Source organism: Gymnoscopelus microlampas, assembly GCF_963454915.1.
Source record: "Gymnoscopelus microlampas genome assembly, chromosome: 19".
Lineage (NCBI taxonomy): Eukaryota > Metazoa > Chordata > Actinopteri > Myctophiformes > Myctophidae > Gymnoscopelus > Gymnoscopelus microlampas.
Genome location: NC_139956.1, coordinates 44,078,344 through 44,105,673, shown reverse-complemented (window position 1 = coordinate 44,105,673; position 27,330 = coordinate 44,078,344). Strand labels below are relative to the sequence as shown.

The following is a 27,330-nucleotide window of genomic DNA, read 5'->3' as shown; positions in this document are numbered from 1 at the left end:
TTCTTGACGTGTGTGATGATTGGGCGTGCTTGCTTCTCATCCCCGAATCTCTTGATGAAGTATTCCTCCTTCTGTGGATCGGTGAATCCTCTCACCTCTGTCACCCTGTCAACATAATCAGTTGGGATCTGATTGGCTGCTGCAGGTCGTGTAGTTATCCAGATGCGAGCAGAGGGAAGCAGTTTACCGTTGATAAGGTTGGTCATTAGCACGTCCACCGAGGTTGGCTTTGTGACATCAGTTACAATCTCAGTGTTCTGGAAGAGAGGAAGCCTCAATTCATCTAATCCATCAAGGATGAACACAACTTGGAACTTTTTTAAGCTGCAGATCCCTCGTTTTCCACCAAAGAAGTGATGCAGAAGTCCCAACAAGCAGTACTTCTTCTCTTTTATCAGATTCAGCTCTCGGAAAGTGAGGGGAAACAGGAAGTGGATATTCTGGTTGGCTTTGTCTTCAGCCCAGTCCAGAGCATACTTCTGAGCTAACACGGTTTTACCAATGCCGGCCACTCCCTTTGTCATCACTGTTCTGATTGGTTCATCTTGTCCAGGTAAGGGTTTAAAGATGTCTTCACATTTGATTGGTCTCTCTGGTCTTGCTGGTTTCCTGGATGCTGTTTCAATCTGTCTGACTTCATGTTCTTTATTGACCTCTCCACTGCCTCCCTCTGTGATGTAGAGCTCTGTGAAGATCTGATTCAGAAGTGTTGGGTTTCCCTCTTTAGCAATCCACTCTGACACATTCTTACACTTCTTCCTCAGATTAGATTTGAGTTGTTGTTGACTGACAGGAGCAAGAGTTTCTAAATGACCAAAGAATGGAAGACACCAGTGAGTATATATGTTAACGTAAGTGACCTCTCAGATAGTAATTACAAAACCTTAGAATATCTTTATAATTATTACTGTTGTTATTGTTGTCATGTTGCTGTTAGCACAGCATTGCTTTTAGCTGCATATACCTGTATGACTAGTGACAATTAAATCCTAAAGATGGTTGATTCTTGATGTGTCTACTACACTTCTGATACAGATTAAAGTTATCCTTTCCGTATGCACGTGTGGAAGGGTATTATAAGTCCTAGTAATATTTTGATATAAAGTAACACACGTTATATTTTTATAAGTTATAGTTTTTCCAGCTTATTATGTGAATTGTTTCTAACAATTATAGAGATCTGCTTGGACATAATATATGTTTACATTGACCATAGAGTTGTTGACTTCTACCACTATCACTATCTTACTATCTTACTAATCTCCATCATATTAAAGGTGTGAATAAAGACTTTCTTACTGATCTCCATCATGTTAAAGGTGTGAATAAAGACTTTCTTACTGATCTCCAGGATGTCAGCCAGCTTCTCCTGCTTCAGACTCCTCAGGAGGTGCAGTGTGATCTTCAAAGCTCCCTCTGTGATGCTTCTCCTCTCCTCCTCATCCTCACCCTCCTCCCTCTGACTCTCTAAGTATTCTGGGTAATCTGTTGTCAGAACCCTCTGGAACCTCTTCATCTCTTTCTTCACTAATGTTACCAGATTCTCTTCAAGAAGCTGAAACACATTCTTACACTTCTTCCTCAGATTAGATTTGAGTTGTTGTTGACTGACAGGAGCAAGAGTTTCTAAATGACCAAAGAATGGAAGACACCAGTGAGTATATATGTTAACGTAAGTGACCTCTCAGATAGTAATTACAAAACCTTAGAATATCTTTATAATTATTACTGTTGTTATTGTTGTCATGTTGCTGTTAGCACAGCATTGCTTTTAGCTGCATATACCTGTATGACTAGTGACAATTAAATCCTAAAGATGGTTGATTCTTGATGTGTCTACTACACTTCTGATACAGATTAAAGTTATCCTTTCCGTATGCACGTGTGGAAGGGTATTATAAGTCCTAGTAATATTTTGATATAAAGTAACACACGTTATATTTTTATAAGTTATAGTTTTTCCAGCTTATTATGTGAATTGTGTCTAACAATTATAGAGATCTGCTTGGACATAATATATGTTTACATTGACCATAGAGTTGTTGACTTCTACCACTATCACTATCTTACTATCTTACTAATCTCCATCATATTAAAGGTGTGAATAAAGACTTTCTTACTGATCTCCATCATGTTAAAGGTGTGAATAAAGACTTTCTTACTGATCTCCAGGATGTCAGCCAGCTTCTCCTGCTTCAGACTCCTCAGGAGGTGCAGTGTGATCTTCAAAGCTCCCTCTGTGATGCTTCTCCTCTCCTCCTCATCCTCACCCTCCTCCCTCTGACTCTCTAAGTATTCTGGGTAATCTGTTGTCAGAACCCTCTGGAACCTCTTCATCTCTTTCTTCACTAATGTTACCAGATTCTCTTCAAGAAGCTGAAACACATAATAATATAATAAAGTTTAAATTAACAATATTGAATTGATTGATTGGTTGGGGCAGACCAAGGACCAGACGGGGGGATTATATCTCCATGTTGGCCACGGAACGCCTCAGGATCCCCCAGTATGAAGTGACTAATGTTGTCTGAAGCTCTCTGCTGGAACTGTTACCCCCACGAACTGAGTCTGGATAAGCATAGATGGATGGATGGATGGATAAAGATGGATGAATTGATTTAAAGTCCATCACTTTTCATTACACTGGGTAACAGTGTACTGGTCATGTTCAGTGTCATGGAAGAAAGGTCTTGGAAATGTAATTTCTCCCTAAAGCAAACTGATGTCCTTGTGATCGCCTTCAACTAATTCAGAACACAGCAGCTAGAGTTCTTACTAGAACCAGGAGATATGACCACATCACCCCTGTTCTTGCTTCACAGCACTGGCTACCAGTGGCGTTCAGAATTGATTTCAAAATTGTATTGTTCGTTTTTAAAGCACTGAACGGACTTGCTCCTATTTATATTTTTGACCTCCTGTCTCCCCACAAACCCCCCCACCCCCCACCCCTCCTGTCTCCTCACAAACCCACCCGTAATCTTAGATCAGCACACAAACTTTTACTTGACCCCCCCCAGACAAACCTTGTGACGGAAGGTGACAGGGCATATTAGACAGGCCACTTCGGTGTCCACTTTTAAAAAACCTTTTAAAAACTCATTACTTTAGAATGGCCTTTAGCTAGAAGGAATAGTCAGCTATTTCTCTACTTTCACTCTTATTTTTTGGTATTATTATTTTTGTATGGTTCCTTTGTTTGTACATTTTCCATCATTGAATTATGTTTATATTCCCTGTGCATGTATTGTATTTGTATTGTTAAGCACTTTCTAAACCTGTTTTTGAAAAGCGCTATATAAAAAGTTTATTATTGTGATGAAGGTGAATTGTCATCAAACAATAAATACCACACCTCAAACACACTGCCAAGAGCAGAGTGTTTAAAATGATAAAAAGTTAATTTATGAACTAGTCCTATGAGAAGTGTTCCTCATTGTAAAACCCAGTTCATATGAGACTGGCTCAGAGAACAATGGCAAAAAGTCAAATAAAGTTATAATATATGTTTCAGGCATTTCAGTCTTCATGGACAAATATGGTTCATGTGGGATCAAATGCTTTGGTGGACACACAGCCTACGTGTCTCTATTGTGATCAACTCATATGTTTCGCCTTCATTTTATTTATAGATGAAGTAAAGGTTTACATTAACCTTAAATATTGACTCCAGCTCTGTTTGATGTTCCTGAGCTGACTGACCACTGGGACCCTGAGATATCTGCTGGTCTCTGTGGAGGACACACACACACACACACACACACACACACACACACACACACACACACACACACACACACACACACACACACACACACACACACACACACACACACACACACACACACACACACACACACACACACACACACACACAGTTTCTCAGTTTATTCTCAGTTTATTTAATAATGCCAGGACTTCTGATGTTTGATCAGTACAGTCTGATAAAAATGATGCCATCTGTAGTTTTCTGATAGTTTTACATTGTGACCTCTGATCAGTAGAGTGGTGTCCATCTTTGAATTTGTCTAAGCTACAATGAGTTTCTGTAGCGCCGCCAAAAGGGGGCAGTATACATAGGTGTGCAAAAGCTCTGAATAGTCTAGAATTCACAGAAGCTGAACACATTCTAAACTTACCAACAATCATGTTAGCTTGTGTATATAGACACAGACCTTAAAGCCTCACTATGTCACTTTTTAACTACTATCAAGCATATTATGTCCCAAAAAAAGAATAAAGTTACATGTTTAAACAATAACAATCATCCTTCCATAAATGTATAGACTCAGGGGGTTCCTGCTAGACTCCTGGCTTGAGTTTCATAGCGGCATTTGCCAAGACAGAACTGCCAGTCAAAGTGAACACTGTCCAATAAAAGCGCATCCTCGCCGGATATGCTTACAGAGAGAGGATAATGAAGTCAAAGACATTGGCTGCCATGTTATTTGTGTCCAAAGTGGTCACTGATAGCCCAAACTACATAGTGCTGCTTTAACACATTAAGACCTGAGGCTGATTCTACAAAATGTCTTCAAATCCTACATTTTTTATTGTTTTAAACGTACGGTTTTTATCAGTGGTTCTCAAACGTTTTCATGTCAAGGGTCCCCAAAATGATATGTATTTGGCCGCGGACCCCCATCTCAAGATATGTTGTTCCAGGGACCCCCAGAAGCAAAGATTTGGGTTAAAAATGTTTGCTGTAAAAAAAAAATATATATATATATTCAAAGATTTGCACAAATGTTCACGATTTTTCAAACATAACAGATTTACCAGCTCGTATCGCAGCTATGAGCTTGTATATCTGCTATTTTTGAATAACCAAAGTGTAAAATAATGCTTTTAAGCTCAAATCAAAAAATCACACAAATGCGTTCCAGGCCTTAATGGGCAGACAATGGACAGACAACATACAGGAAATGACAGTTTACTGTCTTCCCTACTTCTAATAATCATGATGTTACTCTAATTTGCATTGTATATGATGTCACAGTCTGAGACATATTGAGAGCAGACCCTCAATAACTCTCTTCCATGAAGATAACTATAATGAACACTGACTTCATTTTTTAATTGAATAATTGTTCAGTCCATTTGGTTCCATTTATATATTCTCAGAGTTATGGGGGTCTGGTTCTCAAACTTTTGTAGTTCAAGGACCCTCAGTTTGGTATGCATTAGATCACACTGGTCTTTATGCTATTCTAGCATGACATTTTTTTGTGAAAATAATGTGTTGTAACAGTGGACAATATTCTAATTGGGTTGCATCAAGTTTCTATTGACAGCTGACTGAAAGGTGACAATGGGGGAGTGATTAGAGGTCTGGTTAGGGGTTGAATAAATAACCCCATTGTTAACACACATTACCAGGCTCTGAGGGGGCAATGTTCTCAGCTTGGACTGTTCTTGCTTAACAAGATTCAAATGAACATCAACAACACTGGACTGGTTTAAAACTACAAGGAAAGCTAGCTTGTCTTCCTGATACAGATCAACCTGTCTCTCACACAATATCCAATTATTATGCAGTTTATGAGGATATCGTCACATTTACACTCAAAGCCAGATTACAGGTCCTTCCAACTAGACTCATCTTTCTCTGTGGTATCCTAACACGTTTTCTCCTCATTGTCTGCACCATGACCATAATCCACTTACTGAAACTCTGTCACATATTCTGAATGGCTGCTATGTATATGAGGGAATGTACATTGCTAGGCATCATTCTGATTCATTAATTAAGGACATACAGTGGTTAGCACTTTAGAATGGCAGTAATACCATCTGAGTGCCTCTGTGGTGCCACTGTGGTACCACCACTACTTGGTGGTGCCACATTTGACACCTTTTTTTAAGGTGTAGTGTGGCTGATCGCCCATGATGTGGCGCATGTGAGTCCATGAACCTTACAGTACATTATTAGCAGCAGGGGAAGGGTGAATGCATTTAAAAGTGATTGTTATTTTTATCTTTTGTAAACATAGAAAATAATGCAGAGTCCTTAGGATGAATTCAAAAGCAATTGTTTCTTTAAACACAACTGTGTTTCACTGTGGAAGAAGTGCACAGACATTTTACTAAAGTAAAAGTAGTACCACAAGCAATACCACAATATGAAAATACTCTATTACAACCAAAAGGCCTGTGTTCAAAATGTTACTTGAGTAAAAGTACAAAAGTATTTGCATCAAAATATACTTAAAGTACCAAAAGTAAAAGTACTAAAATGTTTCAAAGTAACCGATCTACAAGCTTGTAGATCGGCTATTTTCAAATGGTATAAAATAGGGCTAAAGTGGTTAATGTATATGTTTTATAATATAACAATTTATATCTGCAAAGTAACTAAAGTTTTCAAACAATTGTAGTGGAGTAAAAGTACAATATTTGCCCCTGCAGATGTAGTGGAGTGGAAGTAAAAGTACAGTAATACTCCAGTAAAGTAAAAAAACACCATCATTTTTCATAAGGTTCTAGGCGACCCAAGTGGGAATCGTACCCCAACCTCCAATTTTACAGATCCCTTTCATTAACCACTACACTATTGGTATAGTTGATGTGATAGCTGTATCAGATGACAAGACACTACACACAGAAGGGGCATCTCACTTCAGCTGAAACAGAGAAGTGTTACTTGAGTAAAAGTACAAAAGTATTGTCATCAAAATTTACTTAAAGTACCAAAAGTAAAAGTACTAGAATGTTTGAAAGTAGTCAATCTACAAGCTTGTAGATCGGCTATTTTCAAATGGTATAAAATAGGGCTAAAGTGGTTAATGTATAATATATGTTTTATAATATAATCATTTATATCTGCAAAGTAACTAAAGTTTTCAAACAATTGAAGTGGAGTAAAAGTACAATATTTGCCCCTGCAGATGTAGTGGAGTAGAAGTAAAAGTAATAAAGTATTGGCATCAAAATATACTTAAAGTACCAAAAGTAAAAGTACTAAAATGTTTTGAAAGTAGAAAAAAATGGATTGGAAGAGGGAGAGAGAGAGAGAGGGGGGGGGGGGGGGTTTACATTATTTGAGGTAAGGGGGAAGGGATCTAGAAGTGAATTGATCTACCAAGCCAAAACAGGTTATGCTAATGCACACATCCTGCCAAGGAGTCTGTCTGGTCTCCCAAAAACATGTTCTTGACAGTGAAAATCATATACTGTATTTGAACAGAGCTGCAAGAACTTACATTTTCAAGTTAGTTAAAGTTATTGTTACTGTTATATTAGCCCTTTAAAGTTGTTTCAATGGTTACATTGAGTGAGGCCTGCAGTGTTTAAACTGGTACACAGGATTGCTTTGGTTTTTGGATTGGATGATTGCAAAAGAGATTGTTTCTTTATAACAAATATGTTTATTACATTAAAGAATATTAGCCAAACCAACCACATAAGAACAGTTTGAATCGGAAACAACAGTTCCATAAAGTTCTTTGCCTCTCCAGCAGGAATTGAACTCTGATCTCACTCTTGGAAGTCAGTCTCACTAACCACTGCACTAGTGGTGCAGATGGTGTGTGTGTGTGTGTGTGTGTGTGTGTGTGTGTGTGTGTGTGTGTGTGTGTGTGTGTGTGTGTGTGTGTGTGTGTGTGTGTGTGTGTGTGTGTGTGTGTGTGTGTGTGTGTGTGTGTGTGTGTGTGTGTGTGTGTGTGTGTGTGTGTGTGTGTGTGTGTGTGTGTGTGTGTGTGTGTGTCTGACTATCGTTGTAGACAGACTATTGTCAACTATCTGAGATATGATTTTCACTGTCAAGAACATGTTTTTGGGAGACCAGACAGACTCCTTGGCAGGATGTGTGCATTAGCATAACCTGTTTTGGCTTGGTAGATCAATTCATTTCTATATCCCTTCCCCCTTATCTCAATTAATGTAAAACCCCCCTTCTCTCTCTCTCTCTCTCTCTCTCTCTCTCTCTCTCTCTCTCTCTCTCTCTCTCTCTCTCTCTCTCTCTCTCTCTCTCTCTCTCTCTCTCTCTCTCTCTCTCAATCCATTTTTTTTCTACTTTCAAAACATTTTAGTACTTTTACTTTTGGTACTTTAAGTATATTTTGATGCCAATACTTTACTACTTTTACTTCTACTCCACTACATCTGCAGGGGCAAATATTGTACTTTTACTCCACTACAATTGTTTGAAAACTTTAGTTACTTTGCAGATATAAATTATTATATTATAAAACATATACATTAACCACTTTAGCCCTATTTTATGCCATTTGAAAATAGCCGATCTACAAGCTTGTAGATTGACTACTTTCAAACATTCTAGTACTTTTACTTTTGGTAAATTTTGATGACAATACTTTTGTACTTTTACTCAAGTAACACTTCTCTGTTTCAGCTGAAGTGAGATGCCCCTTCTGTGTGTAGTGTCTTGTCATCTGACAGCTATCACATCAACTATACCAATAGTGTAGTGGTTAATGAAAGGGATCTGTAAAATTGGAGGTTGGGGTACGATTCCCACTTGGGTCGCCTAGAACCTTATGAAAAATGATGGTGTTTTTTTACTTTACTGGAGTATTACTGTACTTTTACTTCCACTCCACTACATCTGCAGGGGCAAATATTGTACTTTTACTCCACTACAATTGTTTGAAAACTTTAGTTACTTTGCAGATATAAATTGTTATATTATAAAACATATACATTAACCACTTTAGCCCTATTTTATACCATTTGAAAATAGCCGATCTACAAGCTTGTAGATCGGTTACTTTAAAACATTTTAGTACTTTTACTTTTGGTACTTTAAGTATATTTTGATGCCAATACTTTTGTACTTTTACTCAAGTAACATTTTGAACACAGGCCTTTTAGATGTAATAGAGTATTTTTATATTGTGGTATTGCTACTTTTACTTAAGTAAAATGTTTTTTTTTTAATGTTTCATTCCTGAGGGTTATATTTAATAGCCCACTGAGTGCAATTTACCAAAATACATCTTGATGATATAACCCATACAATTATTTGTTTCACTTCTCAACAAGTTCAGCTTCAATTGCAGCTTCTATCTGTTGACTGGAAGCAGCCCTGTTTCAAATAGACACAACATGCCTGTGTCTGGCCATTAGTTGCTCTCTACTGCCATCTAGTGGCACCACATAGAAAAAAGTGGTACCACAAAAGTAGGTGGTACCACAGAGGCACCAGAGAGGCACCACCCTTGACATTTTGAAGGTACAACCACTGTACGTCCATATTTTTCATCGTCTGTCAAAATGTACAAGCACTCTTGTGTTTCAACTGTCAAGTTCAAACGGTGAAATAATGAAAATGATACATTTTCATATGTTACAGCTAATACACCACATGTTGTTGTTGATGAGGACAGATGAGGACTAGAAGTGGGATGTACATTATTTTGAACACAGTGTGGAAGAGGCATTCCTTACCCAGGTGCTCATGTAGCATCTTCAGGATGTTATTACACAGCTTGGTTATAAATATGAACTGCTTGTGTTCATATTTGGAAGCCTCTGTAATGTCTATAAACTAATTGTAAGAGGCCTGCAGATTGCAGGAATGCTCAAGTCAAGGCATTGGTTCAATTCTGTTCAGTGTCTGTGATAATGGACAGTCGTCACATATGGAGGAGACGATGCTTCCTGTATCCATGAACTGTATCCTGAAACACTTGAGTTTCCCAAGATTGTGCATTTACTATTGTTTGTGTTCACATTTTATTTCATCCATATCATAGTATACTGTACACATGTATTCATCTGTTTTACAAACCTTACCAATGGAATTACCTATTTATATAACTCAAACAAAAAATATCATTCCCTTCATTTCCCATACATTAACCTTTATTATATTTAGTGGTGGGGCTTCATGTGTTTATGTTTATATCACTGATTGTGCCTTTATAGTGTACAGTTATACATTAGATGTGTGAGTGTTGAAAAATACAAAAAAATATATATAAGGATAAATGAACACTGACTTCATTTTGAATTCATTTGTTCTTGATGTGTCTTCAAACCCTGATTCAGAAACAACAGGCTCATTTAAGACGCTGTACTAACTGTAGTGAAGACATTGTGATAGTTCTGACCTCTGATCAGTAGGGTGGTGTCCATCTTTGAAGTCAATCCATCCTCCCTTGGAGCGGTCACTCTTCATGGAGACACAGCTGGGTTCAGGAGACTCTGCTCTCTGCTGATCAACCCTGTCACCATGACAACCAACATCAAACATTACATTTATTCATCAACTAGTCACAATAGTTGATTGACATCAATATATCTACCGTAATCACTTACATTAAAATAAGTCACAGAAAATGACCCCTAACGATCCATTTGGTTCCATTTATGAGAGTGTATAAATGGAACCAAATGAACACGTAACGGTCCATTTGGTTCCATTTATATATCCTCAGAGTTATGGGGGTCTGGTTCTCAAACTTGTGAAGTTCAAGGACCCTCAGTTTGGTATGCATTAGATCACACTGGTCTTTATGCTATTCTAGCATGGCAGTGTTTTGTGAAAATAATGTGTTGTAACAGTGGACAATATTTGTATTGGGTTGCATCAAGTTTCTATTGACAGCTGACTGAAAGGTGACAATGGGGGAGTGATTAGAGGTGTGGTTAAGGGTTGAATAAATTACCCATTGTTAACGCACATTACCAGGGTCTGAGGGGGCAATGTTCTCAGCTTGGACTATTCTTGCTTAACAAGATTCAAATGAACATCAACAACACTGGACTGGTTTAAAACTAAAAGGAAAGTTAGCTTGTCTTCCTGATGCAGATCAACCTGTCTCTCACACAATATCCAATTATTATGCAGTTTATGAGGATATCATCACATTTACAGTCAAAGCCAGATTACAGGTCCTTCCAACTAGACTCATCTTTCTCTGTGGTATCCTAACACGTTTCCTCCTCATTGTCTGCACCATGACCATAATCCACTTACTGAAACTCTGTCACATGTTCTGAATGGCTGCTATGTATATGAGGGAATGTACATTGCTATGCATGATATCATTCTGATTTATTATTTAAGGACATACGTCCATATTTTTCATCATCTGTCAAAATGTACAAGCACTCTTGTGTTTCAACTGTGGCCGGTAGAGCGGCCGGATGGGAACCAAAAGGTTCCCAGTTCGATCCCGGCCTCCCCCAGAGTTAGTGTGGAAGTGTCCTTGAGCAATACGCTGAACCTTTGCTCCTGATGAGCAGGTTGGTGCCTTGCATGGTTTCCTCCGCCATTGGTGTGTGAATGGGTGTGTGAATGTAATGCACAATCTATGTAAAGCGCTTTGGTTAAAAGCGCTTTAAAAATGCAACATTTACACCAGATGTTGTTGTTGATGAGAACAGTAGAGAAGTGACCATTCTAGAAGTGGAATGTACATTATTTTGAACACAGTTTGGAAAACTCATTCCTTACCAAGGTGCTCATGTAGCATCGTCAGGCTCTGCTCTCTGCTGAGTTTGGTTACAAATGTGAACTGCTTGTGTTCATATTTGGAAGCCTCTGTAATGTCTATAAACTAATTGTAAGAGACTTCCTGTATCCATGAACTGTATCCTGAAACACTTGAGTTTCCCAAGATTGTGCATTTATTATTGTTTGTGTTCACATTTTATTTCATCCATATCATAGTATACTGTACACATGTATTCATCTGTTTTACAAACCTTACCAATGGAAATACCTATTTATATAACTAACATAAAAAAAGATCATTCCCTTCATTGCCTTTCCCACATATTGACCTTTACTATATTTAGTGGTGGGGCTTCATGTGTTTATGTTTGTATCACTGATTGTGCCTTTATAGTGTACAAGGATGCATTATACAGTATGTGTGAGAGTGTTGAACGACACTAAAAAATATAAGGAAAAATGAACACTGACTTAATTTTAAATTAATTTGTTCTAGATGTGTCTTCAACCTCTGCTTCAGAAACAACAGGCTCATTTAAGATGCTGCACTAACTGTAGGAAAGACATTGTGTTAGTTTTACATTCTGACCTCTGATCAGTAGAGTGGTGTCCATCTTTGAAGTCAATCCATCCTCCCTTGGAGCGGTCACTCTTCATGGAGACACAGCTGGGTTCAGGAGACTCTGCTCTCTGCTGATCAACCCTGTCACCATGACAACCAACATCAAACATTACATTTATTCATCAACTAGTCACACTAGTTTATACACATCTATATATGTAATCACATACATTAGTACATGAGGTTCTTTAGAATAGACAGCCTACACATACATTAGTACATGAGGTTCTATAGAATAGACAGCCTACACATACATTAGTACATGAGGTTCTATAGAATAGACAGCCTACACATACATTAGTACATGAGGTTCTATAGAATAGACAGTCTACACACACATTAGTACATGAGGTTCCACAGCACAGCAGAACAGGTGGATACATGGATAGTGACAAACATGTGTCTTCATGCTGCATGGTGGTACTTTAAGCAGCAGTCTCATGCCATCATTAGAAGATACTTTGAGTTTCTGCATTCTGCTCTTTCTGTAGAGCCGCCACAAGGGGGCAGTATACAAAAAGCTCTGAATAGCGTTACATTCACAGAAGCTGAACACATACTAAACTTACCAACAATCATGTTAGCTTGTGTATAGAACAATCTACACTGCCTGTAGATGTCCCTACCATCAGATAGGTTATTTGTTATGTAATAACCTAAGTATCTGATCTTATCACAGACGTTAAAGGCTCACTATGTAACTTTTCAACTACTATGAAAGCATATTATGTAACACAAAATTATAAAGTTACATGTTTAAGCAATAACAATCATCTTTCCATAAATGTATAGACTCAGGGGGTCCCTGCTAGGGGCTTGACTGTATTACTATGTATAGTGGAGACAATGAGTTTCATGCTGGCATTTGCCAAGGTAGAACTGCCAGTCAAAGTGAAGACTGTCCAATAAAAGCGTGTCCTCGCCGGACATGCTTACAGAGAGAGGATAATGAAGTCAAAGACATTGGCTGCCATGTTATTTGTGTCCAAAGTGGTCACTGATACCCCAAACTACATAGTGCTGCTTTAAGGGCAGTAGCAGACAAACAAAATACAGGAAATGACAGTTTACTGTCTTCCCTACTTCTAATAATCATGATGTTACTCTTCTTTGCATTGTGTATGATGTCACAGTCTGAGACATATTGACAGCAGACCCTCAGTAACACTCTGCCATGAAGATAACTATAATGAACACTGACTTATTTTTAAATTGATCATGAGTTGATTTGTTAGATGTGTCTTCAACCCCCGATTCAGAAACAACAAGCTCATTTACGATGTTGCACTAACTGTAGGAAAGACATTGTGATAGTTGTACATTCTGACCTCTGATCAGTAGAGTGGTGTCCATCTTTGAAGTTAATCCATCCTCCCTTGGACTGGTCACTCTTCATGGAGACACAGCTGGGTTCAGGAGACTCTGCTCTCTGCTGATCAACCCTGTCACCATGACAACCAACATCAAACATTACATTTATTCATCAACTAGTCACACTAGTTGATACACATCTATATATTTAATCACTTACATTTAAATAAGGTCACAGAAAATGACCCCTAACGGTCCATTTGGTTCCATTTATATATTCTCAGAGTTATGGGGGTCTGGTTCTCAAACTTTTGAAGTTCAAGGACCCTCAGTTTGGTATGCATTAGATCAAACTGGTCTTTAGGCTATTCTAGCACGGCAGTGTTTTGTGAAAATAATGTGTTGTAACAGTGGACAATATTTTAATTGGGTTGCATCAAGTTTCTATTAACAGCTGACTGAAAGGTGACAATGGGGGAGTGATTAGAGGTGTGGTTAGGGGTTGAATAAATTACCCATTGTTAACGCACATTACCAGGCTCTGAGGGGGCAATGTTCTCAGCTTGGACTATTCTTGCTTAACAAGATTCAAATGAACATCAACAACACTGGATTGGTTTAAAACTACAAGGAAAGCTAGCTTGTCTTCCTGATGCAGATCAACCTGTCTCTCACACAATATTCAAACATTATGCAGTTTATGAGGATATAATCACATTTAAAGTCAAAGCCAGATTACAGGTCCTTCCAACTAGACTCATCTTTCTCTGTGGTATCCTAACACGTTTCCTCCTCATTGTCTGCACCATGACCATAATCCACTTACTGAAACTCTGTCACATGTTCTGAATGGCTGCTATGTATATGAGGGAATGTACATTGCTATGCATGATATCATTCTGATTTATTATTTAAGGACATACGTCCATATTTTTCATCATCTGTCAAAATGTACAAGCACTCTTGTGTTTCAACTGTCATGTTCAAACGGTGAAATAATGAAAATAATACATTTCATATCTTACAGCTAATACACCGGCAGTGGCTCAGGGGTAGAGTGGCCGGTAGAGCGGCCGGATGGGAACCAAAAGGTTCCCAGTTCAATCCCGGCCTCCCCCAGAGTTAGTGTGGAAGTGTCCTTGAGCAATACGCTGAACCTTTGCTCCTGATGAGCAGGTTGGTGCCTTGCATGGTTTCCTCCGCCATTGGTGTGTGAATGGGTGTGTGAATGTAATGCACAATCTATGTAAAGCGCTTTGGTTAAAAGCGCTTTAAAAATGCAACATTTACACCAGATGTTGTTGTTGATGAGAACAGTAGAGAAGTGACCATTCTAGAAGTGGAATGTACATTATTTTGAACACAGTTTGGAAAACTCATTCCTTACCAAGGTGCTCATGTAGCATCGTCAGGCTCTGCTCTCTGCTGAGTTTGGTTACAAATGTGAACTGCTTGTGTTCATATTTGGAAGCCTCTGTAATGTCTATAAACTAATTGTAAGAGACTTCCTGTATCCATGAACTGTATCCTGAAACACTTGAGTTTCCCAAGATTGTGCATTTATTATTGTTTGTGTTCACATTTTATTTCATCCATATCATAGTATACTGTACACATGTATTCATCTGTTTTACAAACCTTACCAATGGAAATACCTATTTATATAACTAACATAAAAAAAGATCATTCCCTTCATTGCCTTTCCCACGTATTGACCTTTACTATATTTAGTGGTGGGGCTTCATGTGTTTATGTTTGTATCACTGATTGTGCCTTTATAGTGTACAAGGATGCATTATACAGTATGTGTGAGAGTGTTGAACGACACTAAAAAATATAAGGATAAATGAACACTGACTTAATTTTAAATTAATTTGTTCTAGATGTGTCTTCAACCTCTGCTTCAGAAACAACAGGCTCATTTAAGATGCTGCACTAACTGTAGGAAAGACATTGTGTTAGTTTTACATTCTGACCTCTGATCAGTAGAGTGGTGTCCATCTTTGAAGTCAATCCATCCTCCCTTGGAGCGGTCACTCTTCATGGAGACACAGCTGGGTTCAGGAGACTCTGCTCTCTGCTGATCAACCCTGTCACCATGACAACCAACATCAAACATTACATTTATTCATCAACTAGTCACACTAGTTTATACACATCTATATATGTAATCACATACATTAGTACATGAGGTTCTTTAGAATAGACAGCCTACACATACATTAGTACATGAGGTTCTATAGAATAGACAGCCTACACATACATTAGTACATGAGGTTCTATAGAATAGACAGCCTACACATACATTAGTACATGAGGTTCTATAGAATAGACAGTCTACACACACATTAGTACATGAGGTTCCACAGCACAGCAGAACAGGTGGATACATGGATAGTGACAAACATGTGTCTTCATGCTGCATGGTGGTACTTTAAGCAGCAGTCTCATGCCATCATTAGAAGATACTTTGAGTTTCTGCATTCTGCTCTTTCTGTAGAGCCGCCACAAGGGGGCAGTATACAAAAAGCTCTGAATAGCGTTACATTCACAGAAGCTGAACACATACTAAACTTACCAACAATCATGTTAGCTTGTGTATAGAACAATCTACACTGCCTGTAGATGTCCCTACCATCAGATAGGTTATTTGTTATGTAATAACCTAAGTATCTGATCTCATCACAGACGTTAAAGGCTCACTATGTAACTTTTCAACTACTATGAAAGCATATTATGTAACACAAAATTATAAAGTTACATGTTTAAGCAATAACAATCATCTTTCCATAAATGTATAGACTCAGGGGGTCCCTGCTAGGGGCTTGACTGTATTACTATGTATAGTGGAGACAATGAGTTTCATGCTGGCATTTGCCAAGGTAGAACTGCCAGTCAAAGTGAAGACTGTCCAATAAAAGCGTGTCCTCGCCGGACATGCTTACAGAGAGAGGATAATGAAGTCAAAGACATTGGCTGCCATGTTATTTGTGTCCAAAGTGGTCACTGATACCCCAAACTACATAGTGCTGCTTTAAGGGCAGTAGCAGACAAACAAAATACAGGAAATGACAGTTTACTGTCTTCCCTACTTCTAATAATCATGATGTTACTCTTCTTTGCATTGTGTATGATGTCACAGTCTGAGACATATTGACAGCAGACCCTCAGTAACACTCTGCCATGAAGATATAACTATAATGAACACTGACTTATTTTTAAATTGAACATGAGTTGATTTGTTAGATGTGTCTTCAACCCCCGATTCAGAAACAACAAGCTCATTTAAGATGTTGCACTAACTGTAGGAAAGACATTGTGATAGTTGTACATTCTGACCTCTGATCAGTAGAGTGGTGTCCATCTTTGAAGTTAATCCATCCTCCCTTGGACTGGTCACTCTTCATGGAGACACAGCTGGGTTCAGGAGACTCTGCTCTCTGCTGATCAACCCTGTCACCATGACAACCAACATCAAACATTACATTTATTCATCAACTAGTCACACTAGTTGATACACATCTATATATTTAATCACTTACATTTAAATAAGGTCACAGAAAATGACCCCTAACGGTCCATTTGGTTCCATTTATATATTCTCAGAGTTATGGGGGTCTGGTTCTCAAACTTTTGAAGTTCAAGGACCCTCAGTTTGGTATGCATTAGATCACACTGGTCTTTAGGCTATTCTAGCACGGCAGTGTTTTGTGAAAATAATGTGTTGTAACAGTGGACAATATTTTAATTGGGTTGCATCAAGTTTCTATTAACAGCTGACTGAAAGGTGACAATGGGGGAGTGATTAGAGGTGTGGTTAGGGGTTGAATAAATTACCCATTGTTAACGCACATTACCAGGCTCTGAGGGGGCAATGTTCTCAGCTTGGACTATTCTTGCTTAACAAGATTCAAATGAACATCAACAACACTGGATTGGTTTAAAACTACAAGGAAAGCTAGCTTGTCTTCCTGATGCAGATCAACCTGTCTCTCACACAATATTCAAACATTATGCAGTTTATGAGGATATAATCACATTTAAAGTCAAAGCCAGATTACAGGTCCTTCCAACTAGACTCATCTTTCTCTGTGGTATCCTAACACGTTTCCTCCTCATTGTCTGCACCATGACCATAATCCACTTACTGAAACTCTGTCACATGTTCTGAATGGCTGCTATGTATATGAGGGAATGTACATTGCTATGCATGATATCATTCTGATTTATTATTTAAGGACATACGTCCATATTTTTCATCATCTGTCAAAATGTACAAGCACTCTTGTGTTTCAACTGTCATGTTCAAACGGTGAAATAATGAAAATAATACATTTCATATCTTACAGCTAATACACCGGCAGTGGCTCAGGGGTAGAGTGGCCGGTAGAGCGGCCGGATGGGAACCAAAAGGTTCCCAGTTCGATCCCGGCCTCCCCCAGAGTTAGTGTGGAAGTGTCCTTGAGCAATACGCTGAACCTTTGCTCCTGATGAGCAGGTTGGTGCCTTGCATGGTTTCCTCCGCCATTGGTGTGTGAATGGGTGTGTGAATGTAATGCACAATCTATGTAAAGCGCTTTGGTTAAAAGCGCTTTAAAAATGCAACATTTACACCAGATGTTGTTGTTGATGAGAACAGTAGAGAAGTGACCATTCTAGAAGTGGAATGTACATTATTTTGAACACAGTTTGGAAAACTCATTCCTTACCAAGGTGCTCATGTAGCATCGTCAGGCTCTGCTCTCTGCTGAGTTTGGTTACAAATGTGAACTGCTTGTGTTCATATTTGGAAGCCTCTGTAATGTCTATAAACTAATTGTAAGAGACTTCCTGTATCCATGAACTGTATCCTGAAACACTTGAGTTTCCCAAGATTGTGCATTTATTATTGTTTGTGTTCACATTTTATTTCATCCATATCATAGTATACTGTACACATGTATTCATCTGTTTTACAAACCTTACCAATGGAAATACCTATTTATATAACTAACATAAAAAAAGATCATTCCCTTCATTGCCTTTCCCACATATTGACCTTTACTATATTTAGTGGTGGGGCTTCATGTGTTTATGTTTGTATCACTGATTGTGCCTTTATAGTGTACAAGGATGCATTATACAGTATGTGTGAGAGTGTTGAACGACACTAAAAAATATAAGGAAAAATGAACACTGACTTAATTTTAAATTAATTTGTTCTAGATGTGTCTTCAACCTCTGCTTCAGAAACAACAGGCTCATTTAAGATGCTGCACTAACTGTAGGAAAGACATTGTGTTAGTTTTACATTCTGACCTCTGATCAGTAGAGTGGTGTCCATCTTTGAAGTCAATCCATCCTCCCTTGGAGCGGTCACTCTTCATGGAGACACAGCTGGGTTCAGGAGACTCTGCTCTCTGCTGATCAACCCTGTCACCATGACAACCAACATCAAACATTACATTTATTCATCAACTAGTCACACTAGTTTATACACATCTATATATGTAATCACATACATTAGTACATGAGGTTCTTTAGAATAGACAGCCTACACATACATTAGTACATGAGGTTCTATAGAATAGACAGCCTACACATACATTAGTACATGAGGTTCTATAGAATAGACAGCCTACACATACATTAGTACATGAGGTTCTATAGAATAGACAGTCTACACACACATTAGTACATGAGGTTCCACAGCACAGCAGAACAGGTGGATACATGGATAGTGACAAACATGTGTCTTCATGCTGCATGGTGGTACTTTAAGCAGCAGTCTCATGCCATCATTAGAAGATACTTTGAGTTTCTGCATTCTGCTCTTTCTGTAGAGCCGCCACAAGGGGGCAGTATACAAAAAGCTCTGAATAGCGTTACATTCACAGAAGCTGAACACATACTAAACTTACCAACAATCATGTTAGCTTGTGTATAGAACAATCTACACTGCCTGTAGATGTCCCTACCATCAGATAGGTTATTTGTTATGTAATAACCTAAGTATCTGATCTCATCACAGACGTTAAAGGCTCACTATGTAACTTTTCAACTACTATGAAAGCATATTATGTAACACAAAATTATAAAGTTACATGTTTAAGCAATAACAATCATCTTTCCATAAATGTATAGACTCAGGGGGTCCCTGCTAGGGGCTTGACTGTATTACTATGTATAGTGGAGACAATGAGTTTCATGCTGGCATTTGCCAAGGTAGAACTGCCAGTCAAAGTGAAGACTGTCCAATAAAAGCGTGTCCTCGCCGGACATGCTTACAGAGAGAGGATAATGAAGTCAAAGACATTGGCTGCCATGTTATTTGTGTCCAAAGTGGTCACTGATACCCCAAACTACATAGTGCTGCTTTAAGGGCAGTAGCAGACAAACAAAATACAGGAAATGACAGTTTACTGTCTTCCCTACTTCTAATAATCATGATGTTACTCTTCTTTGCATTGTGTATGATGTCACAGTCTGAGACATATTGACAGCAGACCCTCAGTAACACTCTGCCATGAAGATATAACTATAATGAACACTGACTTATTTTTAAATTGAACATGAGTTGATTTGTTAGATGTGTCTTCAACCCCCGATTCAGAAACAACAAGCTCATTTAAGATGTTGCACTAACTGTAGGAAAGACATTGTGATAGTTGTACATTCTGACCTCTGATCAGTAGAGTGGTGTCCATCTTTGAAGTTAATCCATCCTCCCTTGGACTGGTCACTCTTCATGGAGACACAGCTGGGTTCAGGAGACTCTGCTCTCTGCTGATCAACCCTGTCACCATGACAACCAACATCAAACATTACATTTATTCATCAACTAGTCACACTAGTTGATACACATCTATATATTTAATCACTTACATTTAAATAAGGTCACAGAAAATGACCCCTAACGGTCCATTTGGTTCCATTTATATATTCTCAGAGTTATGGGGGTCTGGTTCTCAAACTTTTGAAGTTCAAGGACCCTCAGTTTGGTATGCATTAGATCACACTGGTCTTTAGGCTATTCTAGCACGGCAGTGTTTTGTGAAAATAATGTGTTGTAACAGTGGACAATATTTTAATTGGGTTGCATCAAGTTTCTATTAACAGCTGACTGAAAGGTGACAATGGGGGAGTGATTAGAGGTGTGGTTAGGGGTTGAATAAATTACCCATTGTTAACGCACATTACCAGGCTCTGAGGGGGCAATGTTCTCAGCTTGGACTATTCTTGCTTAACAAGATTCAAATGAACATCAACAACACTGGATTGGTTTAAAACTACAAGGAAAGCTAGCTTGTCTTCCTGATGCAGATCAACCTGTCTCTCACACAATATTCAAACATTATGCAGTTTATGAGGATATAATCACATTTAAAGTCAAAGCCAGATTACAGGTCCTTCCAACTAGACTCATCTTTCTCTGTGGTATCCTAACACGTTTCCTCCTCATTGTCTGACCATGACCATAATCCACTTACTGAAACTCTGTCACATATTCTGAATGGCTGCTACAGATGTGCCACTTCAAAACTTCACATGTCCTGCCATCGGCAAGACAGTACATTTTCAGGGGATTCCCAGGGCAATAAGAGGGACAAAGAAGGGCATTTAAAATGCTGAATTATTTTGAAATCTATGATTTCCTTTGCTGCCACAAGGGGTAGCAAGTTTACAAGTTCTCTCTCTCTCTCTCTGTAATGATCATTTTGATCATTTTTTCCTTGTTCCCTTGTATTATTTTTCTTATTCTGAATATGTTTTATTATTTAGTGTCATACTGTATGTAACGCTTTGGCTATATAAGAATGCTTGTCATGCCTATAAAGCATATTTGATTTTAATGAGAGAGAAAGAGAGGGAGAGGGAGTGAGAGAGGGGGAGAGGGGGGGACAGGGAGACACAAACAGAGGGGGCAAGCAGACAGACCGACAGACAGACAGACAGACAGACAGACAGACAGAGGCGCCAAGCAGACCGACCGACAGACAGACAGACAGACAGACAGACAGACAGACAGACAGACAGACAGACAGACAGACAGACAGACAGACAGACAGACAGACAGACAGGGGCAAGCAGACAGACAGACAGACAGACAGACAGACAGACAGACAGACAGACAGACAGACAGACAGACAGACAGACGGGGCAGACAGAGGGGGCAGGACAGACAGACAGACAGACAGACAAGACAGGGCAGACAGACAGGGCAGGCAGACAGACAAAGAGGGGGGGGGGGGTCAGGCAGGCTGACAGTCACTTTCAGTAGTCAACTCTTTGGGGGGCTTTTGATATGTAAAGTTGCTTCAGCCATTCAGCTCTTGAACAGAGTGTGAATGAGGAAATCAAAATTACCTCTTCATGACACTGGCCACCTAACTGCAAATTGCAACACAACATTTTTAAATTTGTTGAATCTAGGGTTGCAATACCTCCCATAGGCAGCCAATGCAAAAAAAGGGGTTTGCTATCTGATTGTATTAAACGACGTTAAACTCACCAACATTGCGGCTCTATGGAAAGCTTGAATTATCCTCTTTCTATCTGCAAGTGTTTGTTTCCTAAAAATCCACTGTAGAGATTTTATGGGAGGTATTGCAACCCTAGATTCGTGAAATTAAAAAGAAATCTAGTGTTGCAATTTGCGGCTACTGGCCACCTATAATATTAGGGAAGTCAGAATCAGTTTTACCTTTTATTTTAACAAACAGGGCAGAATAGACATGTGACTGCTAAGCAGTCACAGGTATTATAAGGGCAGCAACAAGAGTAATAGTAATGATAAACAATGAAAAGGTAGAATTGATATATTTTTTTACTCACAGAATACATAATAAACATGCAATATTGAACAGATGCAAATAAAAATATGAAAAATAAAACACAAGATACATGTACACACACACACACACACACACACACACACACACACACACACACACACACACACACACACAACTCAAGGTAAAACTATATTATGTACAAAATACGACAACCATGCAGTATCATGCAGTATCAGTACCAGTGTTGTCAAGAAAAACAACCCCCAATTATCAGTAGGCTAGTGCAATAGTCCATTTAACCTAACTAATAATTTCTAATAGTGACTCAGGTAATCCCCATCAAGTCTTATATCTGTCATTCTCGGATCTCTCAACAAGTCATTGATTCGATTATGAACTCCTTTCCAACCATTTGAACCGATATCACCAAAGCGAATACTTATATGTTTTTTCAGCTCAATGATAATGTTTTCTGGCAGAGCCTGTTTGCCATCATTTGGCACTACCTCAAAGACTACATTCGAAAAGAAGCAAAACCGGAGACCAAGGAGGAGCTCGAGGATGCTATTGATGAATATTGGTATACCAAACTTACTGTAGCAACATGTAATAATGTTATAAGTCGTTTGGCCAAGGTCCTCCCGAAGATTGTAGAAAATAATGGAGGGCATAGTGGAATGTGAGACCAGAAAGTTGCCTTAAAACATGCCAATGTTCTTTCTCATGACAACACTATACTGATACTGCATAGTTTGAACTGATACTGTTGTTTTATTATTTTGTACATAATATGGTCCATGTAAGGAGGGACAGGAATACTTTTTTCACCTGTTAATCATCATTACTGTTGTTGCTGCCCTTACAATACCTGTAACTGCTTTTTTGTTACAGTACATGTCTATTCTGCCCTGTTTGTTGTAAAATAAAAGGTCAAACTGATTCTGACTTGCCTTACTTATGAAAAATGGGATGAAAATGGGAAACTAATGATGGAAACAATAATAACCTTTGTTTCTTGTTGTTAAAGGGGAATACCACCCATTTTCAACTTTGAACTATGTCATTAATATACCTTAGAGTTGTTGTGTGGAAATAAAAATGTATTGTGGGGTCATCACATCACAGTGACACCATTAAGATGTACTCTGCAAGCCAAAGAGAATCTTCTCCTTATTTTTATTTATTTTTCTTCATTGACAAAACATCAACAATACAACTCTAGCCTACACAACAACTCTAAGGTATATTAATGACATAGTTCAAAGTTAAAATTGGTGGTTTTCCCCATTAAAGAGAAGAACATTTCACCTAACTGGTAACATTGTTAAGAGAAATGTACTCTCTTCTCTTTGTTAAGGGACACTAGCTTAGCTGCTACCAGTAGAAGACCCCTGATTTAAGTCATTCTCTCTCTCTCTCTCTCTCTCTCTCTCTCTCTCTCTCTCTCTCTCTCTCTCTCTCTCTCTCTCTCTCTCTCTCTCTCTCTACGCAGCCAATGACAACAGCAGTTGTAGCAATGCAACGTGTTGTGAGCTTGTAGATCTGCCATTTTCACTATTCTGAGTTTGTTGAATATTGCCCCTGAATACCCTTACAATAATACAAGTAAAATTAACACTGAAACTAATTTTAAAAACTCAACTAAAACTAGGCCTTTTCACAAACTAAAAACGAAACTAGCAAACCCACTTAAAAATCTAATGAAAACAGACTGCAAAATAGAAGTGTGCTTGGGTATGTGTGGGGGGAGGGCACAACTCCGCTCCTGAGTCCATTGTGATGACGTGAAGTTTGGCTAGAGACAAACAAAAGACCCTGGCCAAGGTGTTAATGCAGTTAATTTGCATGTCAGGAGAAGAACAGTGTTCCTCTCCTCTCCTCTCCTCTTCTCTCCTCTACTGTATATCATTGGTTCTCAAAGTGGGGTCCGGGGACCCCCAGGGGTCCTTGAGGGAGTTCCAGGGGGTCCCCAGCTAAATGATAGATTAGGCACCAAATGGACCCTTATGGGTCTGTAACTCTGAGAGTGTACAAATGGAACCAAATGGACCCGTTGGGGTCCATTTGGTTCCATTTGTACACTCTCAGAGTTAAATTGACATAGATTTTACATTATAAATCTAAAAGGTAAATCTCCCCTCTCTGTCTGTCTGTCTGACCCCCCCCCCCCCTCTCTCCGTGTGTGTCCCTTTCTCTCTCAATCCCTGTCTGTCTGTCTGTCTGTCTGTCTGTCTGCCCCCCCCCCCCTCTCTGTCTGTCTGTCTGTCTGTCTGTCTGTCTGTCTGTCTGTCTCTGTCTGTCTGTCTCTGTCTGTCTGTCTGTCTATCTGGTCTGTCCCCACATCTCTCTCTCTATCTCTCCCTCTCTCTCTTTTAGTTAGTGTTCACCCATTCTCTGAACGTGAGCACCTCTGCTGGTAGTGTCGAGGAGTGACAACGTCTTTTCAGGGGCAAAACAGTGCATTTTTAAGGGCAAAACAGGGAGGAAAAAAAATGCATTTTCAGGGCGCTTTCAGGGAAAGAACAGTAACGTGTGAAGTTTTGAAGTGGCACATCTGTATGTATATGAGGGAATGTACATTGCTAGGCATGATATCTTCTTTATTTTATTAATTAAGGACTTAAATCCATATTTGTCATCATCTGTCAAAATGTACAAGCACTCTTCTGTTTCAACTGTCATGTTCAAACGGTGAAATAATGAAAATAATACATTTTCATATGTTACAGCTAATACATCAGATGTTGTTGTTGATGAGGACAGTAGAGAAGTGACCATTCTAGAAGTGGAATGTACATTATTTTGAACACAGTGTGTAGAGGCATTCCTTACCAAGGTGCTCATATAGCATCTTCAGGATGTTATTACACAGCTTGGTTACAAATGTGAACTGCTTGTGTTCATATTTGGAAGCCTCTGTAATTTCCATAAACTAATTGTAAGAGGCCTGCAGATTGCAGGAATGCTCAAGCCAAGACATTGGTTAAATTATGTTCAGTGTCTGTGATAATTGACAGTCGTCACATATGGAGGAGACGATGCTTCCTGTAGCCATGAACTGTATCCTGAAACACTTGACTTTACCAAGATTATGTATTTACTATTGTTTGTGTTCACATTTTATTTCATCCATATCATAGTATACTGTACACATGTATTCATCTGTTTTACAAACCTTACCAATGGATATATATATATTTCTATAACTCAAACAAAAAATATCATTCCCTTCATTTTCCATACATTGACCTTTCTTATATTTAGTGGTGGGGCTTCATGTGTTTATGTTTATATCACTGATTGTGCCTTTATAGTGTACAGTTATACATTAGATGTGTGAGTGTTGAAAAAAAAAAAAACGTATATAAGGATAAATGAACACTGACTTCATTTTAAATTAATTTGTTCTAGATGTGTCTTCAACCTCTGATTCAGAAACAACAGGCTCATTTAAGATGCTGCACTAACTGTAGGAAAGACATTGTGATAGTTTTACATTCTGACCTCTGATCAGTAGAGTGGTGTCCATCTTTGGAGCGGTCACTCTTCATGGAGACACAGCTGGGTTCAGGAGACTCTGCTCTCTGCTGATCAACCCTGTCACCATGACAACCAACATCAAACATTACATTTATTCATCAACTAGTCACACTAGTTGCTACACATCTAAATATTAAATATCACACAAAAAGATAGTTAAATGAATGATTAGCCGCATTTCATAACATTCAACTGTACTGTCTTCTGTAAAAAAGGTTGAACTAGAAAAAGTGCTCCTCGGAGCACAGGTCTCTGCCAGGTCAGGTAGGTTATTGTGGCCTCCTGGTGGCGCTATCATAGGCCAATGTGAAAATTGTAGCATTTCTTCTTAGGCCTTTCGGACATTGCATTCATGATTTGAGGCATTTTGTTCCAAAAATGTGTTTTGCTAAATTAGACCTGCTGGTGGCACTATAACAGGGCAATGTGAAAAGGGTGGCATTTCTTCCTCGGCCTAATGGGAATGTTCCCAGCTCAGTCCACTCCATACAAACTAATATAAATCCATATACAGGCTTAAACACCAATAGTTCCACAGTTTAGAGAAAAAAACAGAGTTCTAAACCACAGTTTAGAAAAAAAAATCTCATAATATGAGAAAGAGGCAAAAAAATAAAAATGTCGATCTACAAGCTCACAACGTCTCTAGTTCTACAATATTTATCTGTGGAACTGAGTCAAACTAAATGTAATGCCTCAACTCCTGCAACTCCAAGTGCTTGTCAGGGTGGGGGGTCCCCAGTTCAAATATGATTATTTTGGGGGGTCCCCAGTTCAAATATGATTATTGTGGGGGTCCCCGGTTCAAATATGATTATTTTGGGGGGTCCCCAGTTCAAATATGATTATTGTGGGGGTCCCTGGTTCAAATATGATTATTGTGGGGGTCCCCGGTTCAAATATGATTATTGTGGGGGGTCCCCGGTTCATATATGATTATTGTGGGGGTCCCCGATTCAAATATGATGAATTCCCCTCTGATCAATGTTGGGGGGTGGTGGGCTGAAAAGGTAGTGAATAGATCCTTTACCCTGTAGTTGGTTGACTAGGATCCATGTTGATGCTGTGATCTTGTCCTTATATTCACTCTGGATAACAGCGTCTGATCACTGACAACATTGTAAAGAGTTGTAAATGTAAGAGTTAAGAACCAGACAAAAGACATAGTTACCCACATTAAAACACAATATGGACCAACCAGTTAGTTCACTTTATGTGTGTGTGTGTGTGTGTGTGTGTGTGTGTGTGTGTGTGTGTGTGTGTGTGTGTGTGTGTGTGTGTGTGTGTGTGTGTGTGTGTGTGTGTGTGTGTGTGTGTGTGTGTATGTGTATGTGTGGTGTAGTTCTCCTACCACACTGAAGAGAGTTCAGAGTTCATCCAAGGAACATCAACAGACGGGCGGCTCAACATCCTGCATAATAATAAAAGTAAACCAACAGTGAGATTTGAACCCATGGTGTTGGGTTTAGGAGCTACTTTCCTGATCCACTAGACCAAAAAGCTCACTGGTACAAAAATATAATGTGAGACTCCTCCCTCCCTCAGTCATTACTTCCTCATGCAAGGTTATGACATCATCATCATCCTAGTGTTTAGTCCCGCCCACAAACCAATCAGAATCCTGGGCTCCTGGGTGTCTGAATCACATAAAATGGCTTCCA

The 27,330-nt window shown here is 38.9% G+C and overlaps 1 protein-coding gene across 1 annotated transcript in view; it reads right to left on the bottom strand.

The window, feature by feature from the left end:
* LOC311035127 (NACHT, LRR and PYD domains-containing protein 3-like) overlaps nt 1-27,080 on the bottom strand; it is a 33,676-nt gene extending 6,596 nt beyond the window's left edge. The window contains exons 1-14 of the mRNA XM_084043209.1: nt 27,021-27,080; nt 26,700-26,778; nt 25,634-25,726; nt 20,017-20,130; nt 18,654-18,767; nt 16,695-16,808; nt 15,332-15,445; nt 13,373-13,486; nt 12,012-12,125; nt 10,074-10,187; nt 3,656-3,731; nt 2,079-2,376; nt 1,342-1,626; nt 1-805 (exon numbers count right to left, since the gene is read on the bottom strand). The exon at nt 1-805 is cut by the window's left edge and continues 981 nt beyond it. Of these exons, the coding sequence (XP_083899335.1) occupies nt 1-805; nt 1,342-1,626; nt 2,079-2,376; nt 3,656-3,731; nt 10,074-10,187; nt 12,012-12,125; nt 13,373-13,486; nt 15,332-15,445; nt 16,695-16,808; nt 18,654-18,767; nt 20,017-20,130; nt 25,634-25,726; nt 26,700-26,725 (2,381 nt within the window). The 5' untranslated portion in view covers nt 26,726-26,778; nt 27,021-27,080. The remainder of the gene's footprint in view (nt 806-1,341; nt 1,627-2,078; nt 2,377-3,655; nt 3,732-10,073; nt 10,188-12,011; nt 12,126-13,372; nt 13,487-15,331; nt 15,446-16,694; nt 16,809-18,653; nt 18,768-20,016; nt 20,131-25,633; nt 25,727-26,699; nt 26,779-27,020) is intronic.
* Between the last annotated feature and the right edge of the window lie 250 nt (nt 27,081-27,330).